General features: G+C 51.6%; 1 protein-coding gene across 1 annotated transcript in view; it reads left to right on the top strand.

Annotated features, from left to right (window-relative positions):
* Positions 1 to 8436, top strand: part of GABRA3 (gamma-aminobutyric acid type A receptor subunit alpha3) — a 72879-nt gene extending 64443 nt beyond the window's left edge. The window contains exon 10 of the mRNA XM_042040218.1: positions 579 to 8436. Within this exon, the coding sequence (XP_041896152.1) occupies positions 579 to 908 (330 nt within the window). The 3' untranslated portion in view covers positions 909 to 8436. The remainder of the gene's footprint in view (positions 1 to 578) is intronic.
* Positions 8437 to 15679: the final 7243 nt, after the last annotated feature.

The following is a 15679-nucleotide window of genomic DNA, read 5'->3' as shown; positions in this document are numbered from 1 at the left end:
CCTCTGCCCTGGGGTGCTGTGTCGGGCATTCCAGAAATCCAGCGCTGGTACAAATGCCTTCCATCTGTTCTGTGTCTTAGCTGGGTGGGTCGTGAGGTGCTCTAAAGGGTTCCAGAAGCGTTTTGAACATCATGATGTTAAATTGTAAGGTGTTCCTGTGAGGAACTCGGGGCACTGAGGAAGTGTTACGACATGGCAGTGAAATACGGTGCAAAAATATTGCGATGCTGCTGCCCATGTTCTTAATACGGCTTTTTGCCACCAAAAAAAGGAATAAAATCAAGCTGTAATCCTGTGTGCTGTGTCCTCCTCTCACCTGACCCAGGAAGCAGCCAGCCAAGCAGAAAATCCAGTTCCTCCCCAAGGATGACCACACGGGGTGTCATTCCTTTTTGCCATTCTTCTTTCACAAGGTACACTCCTCCCTTCTTGGGCTCCTGCTCCTCACTCCTTTCTCCACCTTCGCACCCGGACGAGCAGGTAAACTGAGAGGACAAAACGTTCTCCGTGCCTTTCTCTGCCACTTCATCTCTGTTGTTTTGTTCTTCTTTTTTTGTTTTCCCTTCCACCTCCCCTAGAAAAAAGAGCCGGTGGCACTGGCGAAGAAAACCAACAACACCTACAACATCGTTGGCACCACCTACGCCCTGAACATCGCCAAGGAGCCCGGCCTGCCCACCATCTCCAAGAGCGCCGCTGCCGCTGCCACGGCCACCAGCGTGCCCCCGAAGATGCCCCGCCTGGAGGAGAAGCTCCCCGAGAGCAAGAAGACCTACAACAGCGTCAGCAAGGTAGACAAGATGTCCCGCATCGTCTTCCCAGTCCTCTTTGCCATTTTCAACTTGGTCTACTGGGCCACCTATGTGAACCGGGAGTCAGCTATCAAGGGAATGATCCCCAAACAGTAAAACCGGTCACACAAACCTTCCATCAGTGAGCATCATCCCAGCAGGAATTCTCCAGGGCTTTCTTCTTTTCTTGTTTTGTTTAATTATTATTGTTCATTTGATTATTATTATTATTATTAGGTCATTCTTTTATAATGTAAACAAAACTGTGATTTTAATTTAATCCCATATACTTTGGTTTCGTTTACTTTGATGATGAAAGTTAAAAAAAAAACTAAGGGATCATAACAAGTTGTGCCTCTTAACATCTTAAGTCTGCTGTCACCCATCTGACCAAGTCACCCTGTGCTGCCATCTCTCCTCTGCCACCTCCTGTGGTCCCCCCATGGTCTTCACGCCTCTGCCATTTCATGCTGTCCCCAGGAGCCGCTGCTCTGGGGCTCCTCCTCCTCTGTGATGGGCTGCCCTAGCATGGGGGATGCTCCTGGACACCTGAGCTCCAGGGTGTGCCAGTCACTCAGCCAGGCTCCTCTTCAGTGCCTGGCACTGTACACCCGGGCTGTGAGTGCAGGTGAGCTGGTCACCTGTGGGGATGAGGGAGCAGCGTGGCATGGGCCAGCTCGTGGCCCAGTGCCTGCTGGGGCAAAGCCACCACTGCTGTGGTCCCCAGAGCCATTGCAGGGGTGGAACGGGGTGGCAGCATCTTGTAGGTATTGCAGGTCTTACTCCTCTCTGTCTTCACCAAACCCATCCTCTCTCCAGACAAGAACAGGTGCGAAAGGTCCTGTCTGCCTGCCATCCTACACGCTTGGGGCAGTTCCTGTTGGCAGGAAGTGTGGCTCCTACCAGGGAAATCGTTTTTCTCAGCATCAGTCAGGAAGTCAAGACAGAAGCCTTGGAAGAGACGGTGGCTGTGAGGCTGCACGCATTCAGCATCAGGACTGGAAACCACAGAGGTCATGTTCACGTGGGGGGTCTGTCACTTTCTCTTGGCCCCATCCACTTACCCTTCTTAGCATTTTCTCTCTGTCCCACCCCCTTCTTCCAGCTTCCCATCCATCTTCCTCTGGCTACTCGGCAGCCCTCAGTGGCATCTCAGTGCTCACACGAGGATTTAGGCAGGCCAGCTCCCTCCTCTTGGGTAAGCCATGCTGATGGGGAGGAGCAGAGCCTGGGGAAGTCCAGCTCATGGTGCATCCCTGCTCTGGTGCAGGATGTTCCCTGTGGGACCCACCACAGGGATGAGGCAGGGGACAGGTGGTCCCCAAGACTCTCCGTGCCCCTGGTGAGCTGGTGCATCCTCAGCACCGTGGGAAAGCAGCAGAAGGGGCTCTTTGGAAGAGCAGGGTGACACTGCTGTCCCACAGAGCCATGAGAGCCAGGTGCCATCCCACAAAGCAGCTGAGGTAAGACCCAGTCTAATACCTGCACACTCTTCCAAGGAAAGCCCTCCAGTGCCTTGGAGAGAGGCTTTTTCTCCCTTCTGACCACCACAGTGGACCCAAACCAGTGTTTGTCCCCTTCCCAGCAGCAGCACAAAGTGGTGACACCCAAGCCATCTGTCCCTGGGTCCATGGGCACGCTGTCCTGATGCAAGCAAGGACATCCCATGCCTGATGCTTCCTTGCCCCCAGCCCGTGGGTAGCACAGTCCTGCTGCCACAGTGGGAAGCCTCCCTCTGCCCCTCTGGCTGGCCCCCAGAGCTGCCCCCAGCACATTTTGGGCTCATGCAGCCAAGCCGAGGCCCCAGCACCCCCAGCGTGGTGCCTTCAGCATTGCTTTGAGCTGCTGTGCCAGGCTTAGTTTCCCCCTGCCTGTGCAGGAGCCGGGCTGAGCACAAGGCACAGGATTTGCCCCACCTGGAATATCCATGGGGGCGGCAGGATGGAGTGAGGAGGGCCAGGGCACTTCTTCCTGCAGCACTGGTGGCACTGGTGCATGTCCTGCCTGTCCCTTACCAATCTCGCTGGCTCAACAGCAGTGCAGTCATTCCCCTGCCCACAGCTGAGATTTGGAGGGGAGTTTGGAGATGTTTAGTCCAGTCCCAGTGTCTTGGGTCCACAAGGAAACCCACGTGGCTGGCAACATTGGGAAAGAGGAACCAGACCCCCCCGCCCCAAGCTGCTGCTAAGGAAACCAGCTCTGTCCACATCCTCTCTCACAGCATCTGCACCCCAAACCATGTCATTTCTACAGTGCCTTTCATCCCCAAGGGCTCCCTGATGGGTGGGAAGGCCCAGGAGCTCCCTTCCTCTGCCTGCAGCATCGGGATGGAGGAGCAGAGGGGAGGGTGCACCATCCCCAGCCCTTCTGCTGGGCAGGGAGGACGTCCTGGCTTCTTTGGCACCTGGTTCTGCTTGGCTTGGGCCTGCTGCTGCTGCTGCAGCCACCCCACTAGGACATCCCAGCTGCCCCATCACTGCCTTGTCCCCAAGCCCCTCGCCCCCGAGGCACCCCATGCTTCCTCCACCGTCCCTCCAGCAGTGAGGTCCCTTCCTGCCACCCTTCTGCTCTCTGGGCTCTCCAGTGGGGAAGGCTACAGCTGTTTGTTTTGGAAACATTTTCTTAAATAAGCTAGATGAAGGGTGGTTTCATAAACCATTCATGTCACTGTAATACTCAGGCCTGAGTGAATGGAATAGAAACCCCACAACAAGCAAAAGCGACACAATGAAATGGTCACAAAGAGTACGTTGTGTTTACTAATGGAATTAAAGCAAGTTTAGATACTGCATCCAGTGACTTAGCTGACTTAGCTGGCCCCGCTGCAGAGGTGGTTTCCTCTGCTAGCCTGGGAATTCCCCAAAATCCCTTCTCCCCCAAGAGCCACGTCGCTGTCTGTCAGTGCCTGCTTTGAAGAGCTCTCCCTAAATTATCAGCTCTTACCATCAGCTGCTCAGCAGCCCAAGCACCCCGGGGCTGCCTTTGCTGCCTGCCCAGGTGGGCTCAGTGCTGTGGGGTGATGCTCAGGAGAGGGGCTGGGTCTCTCTGAATTGGGGCAGTGCCTGAGCCTCCTCCCTCCCTTCCTGCTGTGATCCAACTGCTCTCACTGACCTGCCAGGGTGAATTCCTGCCTGTCCCTCCCCACAGTCCTTCCCTCTTGTCCCTCCCCAGGACACTGCCCACTGCTCTGGCTTGCCCATGACACCCATCTGCTGGCTCATCTTTGCTCTCCCAAAACCTTTTCCTGATAAGAGGCTGCCTTCCTGTGTCTGTGTGAGCACACCTCAAAAGCCAAGTCTATTCCCAAGCAAAGCCTGGCATGGGCTCCGAGTCTTTTTGCCAGCTGGAAGCAGAAATACCGGCATCCTTTGGTTAAAGACAACAAACCAAACAGGATTTCTAGTTTGGCTTCCAAGCAGGAAAGCATTTTGGGAAGATAGTTATAAATAAGTGGTTTAACATCTCCTGCCAGCAGACATCACAGAGAAGATAATGTTCTTTCTTTATAAAACTGTCAGTGACTCAAATTAGGACTTTTCCTTCCCAGTTAACACGAGGCTGTTGATGGGGGCTTCTTCTAAGAGCTTGCCAGCCCAGAGCTAACCTAGCACCAATTACTGGAGGTTAGGCTTGCTGTGATGGCATATAAGGGCTCCATTTTTGTAGCTGATCCTGTACAGAAATTCATCTGTATATGGCCACTGATAATCTAATCTACAGCTGTGCAGAGAGCGGACACTTCATTTCACCGTGAACCTCAACACTCCAGTATTTCTCTTCTTCTGGCAAGGCCCAAACTTCCCTGACTTGATGAGAATCACCCAGGCAGGAATTGGAAGTCTTTGAGGGTGATAAAAATGATCTGTTCAGTCTGCACTCTTGTTTTGCAGCTTGCACTGCCTGGGAAACACAGAGCGCAGTCCCAGGCTGCAGCTGCTGCTGGAAGTGTCAGAGGGACATTTGGGCACAGGCAGCTCGCCCCTTCCCTCTTCTGAAACCACACATGGGCAGCAGAGAGCTGAGCCTGGGGAGGCAGGGACAGCTCATCTGGGGTCCCTCAGCAGGCAGGGACAGCAGCACATGGTCACTGAGAGCTCCACTTTAGTGTTAGCACGGAGAACATCCCTGTGGGGTGACAGGAGAGGGCTGGGGCAGAGGTACTCCCTCAGTGCCACCTGTTCTCCTAAGGGGCTGATGAAGTTACCCTCACAGAACGTCTTGAAAGCTTCTCAAACATCACCCAGCCAGGCTGTGACACTCAAGACAGAGCTTCCCTGCTCTCCTTTGTACACCCAGCTCAGCCTAAGCAAAGCTGGCTGCACCACAGCCAACTCAGTCCCCCTGTGCTGATCCCTGCCAGCTCGGTGGCACTGGCAGGGTCCTGGTTCGCTTGCTGCAGCACATCCCTGTGTAAGCAGACCCCAGGCTGGCTGTTCCCAGGCACAAGGTTGTCCCCAGCCTGTCCCTGCAAGCCCATCCTGTGGACACCAGGTGCATTCATTTCTCATCTGCCACTTTGATTTCTTCCATCCATGTCTTGGATTCCTTTCAGCCATCCCTTGGGCAGGATCACATCACATCCCAGGAAATGGTTTCTCCTGTTGCAGGTCAGCTCTCCTAGGGAGAGCCTCTGTTCTGCTGAGAATCCCTCTGACACCTTCGGAAACCTGGGGCTGCTGCCTCTCCCAGAGGATCCAGGAGAGTTCCACAGCACAGAGGGTGCTCTCCCAGCAGGCTTTCCTTGGGATGTGCTAGTGCCCCCCTCCCATGTTCTTGGTCCTGCGAGTGGTGGAGAGCTAGGGTGGGGCTGTCACAGTGCGTAGTGTCCGGCCAGTCCCCAGTCCAGGCCCTCTTCCCCAAATTTTGTCCCTCCCTGGGGCCACACTTCAGCCCACCCGATCAGACACCTGTGTGGATTTTGCAGACTGCAGAGAAACATTTCCATGACTCCTGTTGAGGTTGGGGAGGGCTCAACCACGGCAAGGGACACACTGATGGAAACATAAGCGCTCTGTTAATATCAAAGTAGGGAGAAAAATCATCCAAGCAACTCACCAATCCTCTCCATATCAAGCTACACTACTTCTGAAGGTAGTTTTGGCAAGAGGCCACAGCGCAGATGGAATCGATGGCTCCCAGGTATAAATATTTACTGTTTGACCTTGTTATTGTTCCATCAGCCAAAGGTTTTTACATACATATATATATATATATATACACATGCTTGTGTGTATATTTGTGCTCACAAACTCTTTACATCTCAACATCAAACCTCATTGTCTTTGAAAGATAGAATGGCCACCACTTTTAATTACTTTACTTCCCTCTCATTCTCTTTGCTAAATCTTCTAGATTGAGGTGAACCCTCTCCACTGGGCTTTGGGAGGCACAGGGAATAAAGGGAGCGAGGGAAAAGAGCCTCTCCCCACTCTGGGGGCTTAGTGCAGGCTTGTTGCATGGACCAAGGTCACTGCTGGCAGTGCTGCCCAATATCTTTCAGGAAAACTTGGTCCCTAATTTCACACAGCCCTGCCCCAGACACTGGGATGTTCCTGAGATGGCTTTTTTAACAGCTGAGTGCTACAAGCAGTTGGTCCTCATCCCATTGCACAGCCAGGCAATGTGCAGTGTGAGGTGTCCACCCTCAGTCTGCTTCAGGAGGGAGCACAAAACCTGGTGGGATCCCCTCCAGCTGTCCCTGGCTAGAGGAACACTTTGGCCTCTCCTGCCAAGCACAGGGGAGCTCTGGCACTTGGCCTCTGCTCACTGCTTGTCCAGGTGGGATGCAGGGATGCCTGACTGTGTGCTGATTGTGGGAGGTGTCAGCAGGAGCACAGGCTGCTGCTGCTGCTGCTGCTGTCCTGCTCTCAGCACAAGCAGGACCGTGTTGGGTGGCCTGTGAGCCGTGGGGCCGTGGTGAGCAGCCCCTCGCAGAGGTACCCAGCGTCAGCTCCCTCAGCATCACCCCTGCCTCTCCCCCTGGCTTAGAAGAACCATTCAGGCAGTGATCCTGCAACTGCACTTGTAGCTCCTCAGTTTCCTCCTCTGCTGCTGGACAGAGGCTGTGGCAGGCAGCAGCGAGGGCCTTGTGGTGTCCCAGCTGGGAGAATGAAGGATGTCACCAATTCTTGTCCTGGGTCTGTGCCTGCCTTCCACCACGGGAATCTGCTTTACACAGTGTTGGGCTTGGGTTGGTCCCAGCACTGGGCCTGCCATCCTTCACCACGAGTGGGGTGATGCTGGTTTTCGCTTATGAAGCTCTAGGACAAAACATGATCTGGCTATTCTGTCCTGCTCCTCGCTGTCCCAGTGCAGATCTCTCCTGCACAAAACTTCACCAGCTCCATCTGCCGAGAGAGGGAAGCCTGGATCCAGGTTTGCTGCGTGAGCCAGGGTGCTCCCACAGTCTTTGAAGGCTCTTGGCTCTTGTCTTCAGTGCTGCTTGAAGGCCCTGTCAGCTTGATAAGACCATTGGCTCGTGCTGCACTGCGAGCTGCACTCTGTTTCCCCTGAAAAGTCTGTCGGTGCCTCCTGTGTTCCTGCAAGGCACCCAGCAAATGTAGCAGCAGCCATACATGGAATGATTTGATTTTTGCAACCACAAAAAGTAGGGGCAGAGCTGGGAAACCTGAGTCACTGCCACACTGCCTCTGCCAGGCTGCATTTAGAGTGGAAGGGTTCCTATCTGCTGTCACCTGGGAGTTTCTCAGCCTCCCAAATCCAGTCAGGTGGCCTCGAGCATCCCCTCATCAACTGGATTTTCACTGTCAACTGACTCGGGGATAGCTGCAGGCAAATGTCCTACCTGAAGGTGAGGGCACCAGCTGCTCCTTTAGGTACTGAGAGTGGCAGTAGCACCATGCTAGGGCAGCCCATCCTGAAAAAGAGCACACCCAGCAAATCACCAAGGAACACAATCATTGTCACTGCCTCAGGTCCAATCTGTGCCCCAGCACGTCCTCAGCTTTGTTTTCCATCTTGTGAGACTCTCTTTACACCACTATGAGAAAGGATCTAGCTGGCAGCAGTTTAATGCATGACAATCCTGTTATTACAGCTGTAAATAAATAACAACTAGGAAAAAATTGCATTTTTAAAATTTTTTGTTGACTTTATTTTCACTATTGACTAGCTGGTAGCCACTTTCTTAAGGGATTTCTCATGGAAACTGTGACCTTTCTTCTCTCTATTCCTCTCTCTCTCTCTTTCTTTCTGAGATTTTTTTCTGTGTTTCAAATGCTTTTTGGTGCAATGTTCAATGCCTGTTTGTATTTTTGAATTGTATTTTTCAACCTTTGCTGGAAAAAAAAAAAAGGCCCATTCTAATTGGCAGGATTTTTAGTCCTGCCATTTTTTTCAGCTTTTAGCTTTTTCAGTAAGTTAAAGCAAAGAAAAATGCCTCAAAAAATTACAGTGAAGTTCTGAGGAGAGATTAGAAAACATCAGAAACAAGAAGTACATGAGTAAGATCAGTGAGATGAGTGGAGGAGGAGGAGGACTCTTGTGACACCTACTAACCTCCTGATGTAGCACACAAGGTGGGACTAGACCTCTTCACTGAATTAAATCACTCTGCTTTTCCACTCTACCCACTCTCTCGAACTCCGATCAAAACAAATAAAAATTCGTATTTTAAAAAAATAAATCTGGTTTTTGTCATCGGTTATTTTCCGTGGTCTGTTTCTCAAAGCCACATCCTCTGGGCTTTGGACTACCTGCCCATTTGGGGAGTTTGTCCCACTGAGAAGCAAGCAAAGCACCCATTAAAGAATAAAATTCTGGGGGAAAGTAAAGGAGCTTGGGATTATTTTCTGGTCCCCGTTGTGTCACGTTTAAAACACTTTCCCTTCCCATGACAGGGCAGTGGAGGGCACAAGGTTTGTTAAGTCAGATTGGCTGGGGAGTTTGGCACCAACTGGAAGGCAGCGTGGTGGTGGTGTGAGCAGTGGGAGAAGAGTCTGAAGCGTGCTTTGCCCTCGCAGTGGGTGACCCCAGTCAGACACTGCTGCTCCAGGGAGCTTTTGGGCATTTCTCTGTGTACAACATGAGTCCAATTTTCTGCTTCTCTAAGGACAGCAAGCAGAGACTTGGCCAAGACCTAAACTGACAGAGGGCAGGGTTAGATGGGATATTGGGAAGGAATTTTTCCCTGTGAGGGTGGGGAGGCCCTGGCACAGGGTGCCCAGAGAAGCTGTGGCTGCCTCTGGATCCCTGGAAGTGTCCAAGGCCAGGTTGGACACTGGGGCTTGGAGCACTCTGGGACAGTGGAAGGTGTCCCTGCCCATGGCAGGAGGGATGGAAGGGGATGAGCTTTAAGGTCCTTTCCAACCCAAACTGACCATGGTCCAGACACCTTTCCTGCAGGGAGTTTTGATTGTGGCTGCCCTGGGGGTGTTAGATTTACACATGCTGTATTTAGCAGCCCATGGCTGGCCACGCCATGTCCCCCTGACCGTGTGACGTGCTCAGAGTGTGGTCTGCTGAAAGGGAAGTTCAAGGTGTAGGGGCTTCATTTGGGCACTCCACTGCATCTCCTTGGAGCCATGAGATGTTATATTTAGCAACTAATGGAAAGAAGGATTTTTCTCACAGTGTAAAAAGATCTGAAATTAAGTAAATCTCTTCAAATGCAAAAGCAGAGGACAAATCACCTGCAAGAAATGCTGAAGCTCACCCTACTGCATTAAGCTTGAAACTTTCAATGTTTCTTTGGACCCTTTTCTGCATTTTTGGCTACTTTTTCATCAAAAATATTGATGACTTACCCAAACCAAACATATTCGATGAGGACTTCCCCCTTCCCCCCAGCTACCACTGGGAAATAGGAGGAGAAGAAAATAACTCCAGTGCCAGCATCAGTTGTTTTCCACGCCTGAAAGAAGGAACGAAACGCCCTCCGCCTTCCCCGGATTCCCTGAGCACCATCTGGATGCTGCACCAGGGACTTGCTGGCGGGACATCTCCAAACGTATTGCAACCTTGGAAAAAAGAAAAAAAAGAAAATAAAAAGTTACTCATTTGAATTTGCTGCATTCAGCTGAATCCTCCTTCTTCCTCTGAGATTCAGATGACAGAGGAGGCTTGGGAGAGCTGGGGCTCGCAGCTGCTGTGGCAGATGGAGAGTTATCATGGGTCAGAGCAGTACAGGCTGCATACTTATGTCTTCCTGAGGAAGGAGCAGAGCTTGTGGCCTCAGCAAGAGCAGCCCACCACTGTTTGGAGCCATAAAAACTCGAACCTGAAATTTTCACCCCTTTCCCCACCACCCTGCCACACCCCCCTGCCTCAGTCCTTCCCTAATCAAGACTGCACAGGGCTGGTCCCAGCGTGAAAAGATCTTCCTGACTCAGAAGACAAAAATAAACAGCGATGTGAAATGCTTCCTTGCATTATCACTTCTCTATTTGAACCTAAAACAAGGACCCTGAAGAGGAACAGAGTGTAATTGCAGTGTCCACAGAAAAGAAATAGTAATGAAAACAGACAGAGCTGGGAGAATTGGCAGAGAAGAGGCAGAGCTGAACAAGTATTTATTACCCCAGCACAATAGTGCTCAGGCTGATGGGTGTCTCAGGAATGCAATAGCTGGGGTTTATTATTAGGTGCTCATAACACAGAAGTGCTCGGGGTGAGGGGAGGGCAGGACTGCTGACGTGTGGCTCCTGAGACACCAGGAGACGATAATTCCTCCCCCGTTCCAGGCTCTAATGTGGCCAGTAGGGATGGCTCAGCCCCACAGCCCCGGGAAGGAAAGGATCCCCCCTGAGGCACAGCGGTTTTCTTCTGCCTTCAAAGGGTCGCTGTTTCAGAAACCTCTTCTGCAAACCAACTCCTCGTGAGGTGGGGCGAGTTCCCCAAAGCCAGCCCTCACACATTTGGGGTGGCATGATCCAAAACCCCAGCGCCAAGGCAGGGTTCCTCCTGCAGAAGGAGCTCCCTCCTCTGCTTCCTTCCCCCTCTAGGACAGGTGGGTCCAACACTGCACGACTCCCATCTGCAGGGCTCTTCCCAGAACTATTGATGCCGAATGGTTTTTGCCTTTTTTTCTTTTGCATATTCTCTGTGTTCTTCACACATATATTTGTAGCTCTGCAGCCTGTTATCTGTAGCTAGTTTTCCCTGCCTTTTCGCTACCCTGATAGGCAGAAAGACAAAACACATTCCAAGGCCAAAAAACAGCTCTTCGAGACATACTTCTATAAACAAAGTTTAGTTTCCATCTGACGGGGGAGGATTTAGAGAGGGGAAAATCACCTCACCTCTTACGTCTCTAACCAGTGATTTTTGCCCAATGTGCGAATTTGCTAAACTTACAAAACTGTATTCACCCCGTGGGGGGGTGGGCATTTTGTGGACATTTTCCATATCTGCCCCTGGAGGCCTCCAATAAAGACCAGCATTTCTAGCACCTCCTATACCAGTATTATCTCGAAAGCGTGCTGTTTTATTCCTAGGTTCTTTGAGGCATCGCTGTGCTGGCTGCCCTGCAAGCCAACACTTCTTTATTCCGCAATTCCCCCTGACTGAACGCATCCATCAGCAGCTTGTCAGCAGGAAAACACGGCTGGGGACTTCATGGTGGCCCTGCTGCACAGAGAACCCCCTGGCCTGGCAGGACTGTGTATTCCCAGGATCCCAGGCTCGCCCTCACAAGCACATCACTGCCACGGGAGGTGGGAACAGTGACTTTCCTCCTGCCCCCACCACCTCCCCTCTTCGCACTTGCAGGATGGGTGTGGTGTGAACAGCAAGCGGGGCTGCTCCCAGCACAGATGTGCTCAGCTCCCTCCACAGATCCTCCGTGTCCTTCACGGGGATGAAGATGTCCCCTCCTCCTCCACCCCTAAGCCACAGCAGGTGCTGGGCTGTGCAGGGGACCGGGTGATGTGCCTGGAGTGGTGTCAACCACAGCAAAACCCCTTCACCCCACAGCCACAGGGAATGCCCCCATGGGCAGGGCTTCAGGGGAAGCAGGAGCTGCTCTGGCCCTGCTCTGACCCCAGGGAAAATGAGTGGGAAGCTCCTTAGGTCTCCTCCTTGGACAACCCTGCAGTGTCACCAGCAAAGCTTTTGTCTATCCCATGTGCTGCTGTGGTCCCTGCTCCAGGGGAAGGGTCCAGGTGGGATTCAGGCCTCACCCCAGGGCTACGGAGGGTGTCCTGCGGTGGGGATTTGGCTGACACAGCCACAGGGCACTCAGGTGGGACAGTGGACTCAGCCAGCCTGGGAACAGCAGTGACCCTGAGCCAACAGGGCTGTGCCACCCCCATCACCACCACGTTTGGCAGGCAGAGAGAAAATCTCTCTGAAAAACAGCTCCGGGGGACTTTCTGCCAAAGGGAAGAGGTGCAGGAGCTGGCTGAGCATTGGGTACTTTATAAAAGCACTTTGGGATGCCCCACAAATAGCAGTGGAGGCAGCAGCAGCAACGGTTTCAGAGAGGCAGGACTGCGGCAGGGATGGTTCAAGGACGTGAGGGAGGACAGGCTGGGAGGAAAAAACAGTATCTTGTTTATTACACCGACAGCACAGCTGGGGAAAAGAAGCTGAGCTTTCCGGTCTATAAACTCTCCTTGGGATGTGGTGCTGTAAACTTCAGGCTTAGAGCTGAGGAGAGCTGGTCTGGGGTAATTCTGTTCATGGGGCAATCAGAAGGCAAAGGCTCCTGGCTCTCAGCAAAGTGGCAACTTGCTTGGAAGGGGAAAGGTGTATCTTGGGCTTCTGTGAAGAATAGGAGACAGAATAGTACTGCTGAGCTTATTCAGAAAAAAAACCCCAACAAAACAACAAACAGGCAGTGGTCTGGATTTTTTAAAAAAAAGATACAGAAATCAGTATAATATAGAAAAATCAGTATAAAAATCAGTATGGAAATCAGTATAACATAGAAAACTCCTCTAAAGGCAACACACAGCTTTCTCAGCATATGAAGGCTTTACTCTTGCCCAAGAAGCCTGGGAGCAGTAAGCCTGTGGTGTGACCCCAGCTCAGCCATACATCAGCCCAGACCCGTGCTGGAAATGACCATAACTCACCAGCCCATCTCCCTGCGCCCAAAGGAAGCTGCTTAGGCTCCTCTTATGATTTCTCTTTGCTAAAGTGAATTTTTCAATATCTATGGCAGACTGCAATCCCCAGTTTGCCTGTAAAAGTAGCCTTTGCCTTCTTACTGCCTTATTACACCCAGCATAAATCAGGAGGGGTGGTGAGACAGGATTGATGAGGAGGATTTACTATGCTTGAATAACCATCTATAGCCACTCATTGCTGAGTGAATCCCTCTCCCTCCTCTGGAGAACAGCTGCTGCCAGAATACTGTCGCTGTCAAGTGTGAACACTCAATCAGCTGGGACTGGGGAACCTCACTCACATCCTCGTTGTGGGGAGAGAGTTGGGTTCACCTGACCGTGGTTATCACAGAATCACAGAATGCTCTGGGTTGGAAGGGGCCTTAAGGATCATTTTGTTCCAACCCCCCCACCATGGGCAGGGACACCTTCCACTGGAGCAGGTTGCTCAGAGCTCCATCCAACCTGACCTTGAACACTTCCAGGGATGGCAGTGATACAAAGGGAAGCATCTCTAAACAACTTTCCCTGTCCCAGAGATGTAGAGGTTGATTTATAGGTGAAAAAGCCCTGAGGTGGGGGTCTGTCATCACAGATGTCCAGGTAAAGAGCAGAGATGTGCAGAGTTCCCTACTCAGGGTAAGGATGCTCCAGGGCACATCATGCACTGGCCATGGGGACCTCGGGGTGGCCAGAACTTGCCTTTCACCCACAGCAGCCACTCCTCTCCTTTTTGGGTTGCCATGCAGGCAGTGTGATGCAAACCAGCTTCCTGGGAGCATGCTGGGGGTCAGCATCCCACTGGGAATATCTGCTGAGATGAGCAGGCAGCTGGGTGGAAAATTCAGGGTGGAAATCAAGCCCAGTTGTCACAGGACAGGTCTCCTTCAAGGGATATGGAGAGGAGGTCAATGTGTTTGGTGGTTTTAACAGAATTATTGCTGGGAGTTGGGTGACATTTCCCTTCCCCTGCTAAGTTTAGAGAGTAATTGTTATGCTGCTTGTTTGGGCTTTTTGCAGTCCTGCTGTCTGGGGACCTCATTTGCGTAATTTTTTCGGGTCCTGGCTAATAATGACGTCGTGTAAAACCAATTCATTCTGCTGGACTGAGAGTGGGCTTCGTTGTCATGGTAACTTTTGATTTGGAGGCTTGCAGGAAAGAGACAGGTAAGTGCTTGAAATTGCCATATTTCAGCATGGTTTCAAATGCCTTGGACGTCTGAGGCCCACTTTCCATAAATGAAATTTCAAGCCTTGTTGAAGTACTTTGTAAACAAAATTCATTTATTGCCTGAAGAAAATGGAGGGGAATTTAGCTGCAGAAAAATGCTTTTAGAAAAAATTAAGGTTTCATGAAGCACTCTACAAAATAATGGGAGTTAAACACCACCAGAATGTGCTAATGCTGCTTTGTTCCCCAAAACCCAGCCCTGGAGAGAAGTGATCCTTTCCCTGTGAAGAGACGAAGTCCAGAGGTTCTCAGGACTGGTCCAGTAAGGCAACTTCTGTGCTGGGGTGGGTAATGAAGAGGGACAAAAGCAGCTCTGATGGGAGCAATTTCTAATTAGTTTCAAATGCATCCCCCACAAGTGTGCTGTGTTCTACCTAGTCTGAATCAATGAGCCTCTCTGTTCCCAAAATTTGGGTCAATGCGTACTATATTAGTCAAAATACTCTGGAAGCCGAGATATTCATTCAGAGCTGGATATCAACATGCTTGTTTGGAGCTGTGATTATGAGTGCTTGTGGCTTCTCTGGAAATCAAACAGGGATGATGATCCCCTCTGGATACAAGTTAGGCTGAACTGGGGCTGTGGAGGGATGTTTCCAGCTAGGAAGCCCTGGGCTTCTGAAGAAAGAATCCCAGTTTGGAGAGGCTGTGTAAAATCAGCAAAAGCTGTACAGAGCTGATTTCCTTTCCAAGTGAAAGTCAGCCTGGACCCAAAGGCATCCCACAAAAGGCAGCGCTCAGAATTTGGCATCTGGATCCAGCCAGCACTCTGGCGTTGGAGCCTGTGATTCTGTAGCCCCCCAAAATGTTTTCCAAGGGGACATCCAAGGTCTGTGAGTGTGGTTGTTTGCCCAATCACGGTGTGAAAGGAGATCCTGGTGCATTGCTGTTACCAGGAGCTGGGTTGCAGCCTTTATCCAAACCCTCCTCAGCATAACTTAAACATTCCCCTGAAGTGCTGTGTCTCTTCCTTTGCTTGGAACAGGGTGGCCACTTGGGGGAACTTCCCTCCAGAGCTAAAAGAATCCCCTGGCACCTAAACCCTTGCATAGAAAATGCCATTTCCTTCAAGGCAGCTGATAAAAGAAACTGTTTAAGCTCAGCTGCAACTGGTGGTTGGAGAGAAGGAAGGGGATTATGAGAAAAAATTAAGTGTTCAAGGCCAGTTTGGACAGGGCTTGGAGCAACCTGGTGTGGTGGAAGGGGGTCCTGATGGAACCAGATGGTCTCTAAGGCCCCTTCCAACCCAAACCATTCTGTGCCTCTGTGGCTTTTTGAAACCCAGGTGGGGCTGCAGAAATCCCCAGCCCAGGTGCAGCTCATTGAGCCCCACAGCTGCTGCAGGGAGCATCTTTAGGTGGAGAATCTTTAGGACATGACTCAAGCAGGGAGATTTCTAGGGCCTGAAGAGGATTGCTGCTGGTGCAGGGATGGGCAGAGCTGGAATTGTTCTGGGCTGGTTTGGGATCCTGCTCCAGCCCCGTGGATGTTCAAAGCCCTTCCTGGGAATTGCACCAGGCCTGGCAGGGTGAGAGAGATTCCCCCAGCAGGATGGAGTGTGGTGGCAAGGAGGGAGCTCGGGGGGGCTG

The sequence above is a fragment of the Corvus kubaryi genome, unplaced genomic scaffold (assembly GCF_017639235.1).
Source record: "Corvus kubaryi isolate FWS band 111438036 unplaced genomic scaffold, C.kubaryi_AGA036_p1.0 37395, whole genome shotgun sequence".
NCBI classification, from domain to species: Eukaryota; Metazoa; Chordata; class Aves; order Passeriformes; family Corvidae; genus Corvus; species Corvus kubaryi.
The sequence above is the reverse complement of the archived record's forward strand: the minus strand, read 5'-3'. Positions and strand labels throughout refer to the sequence as shown.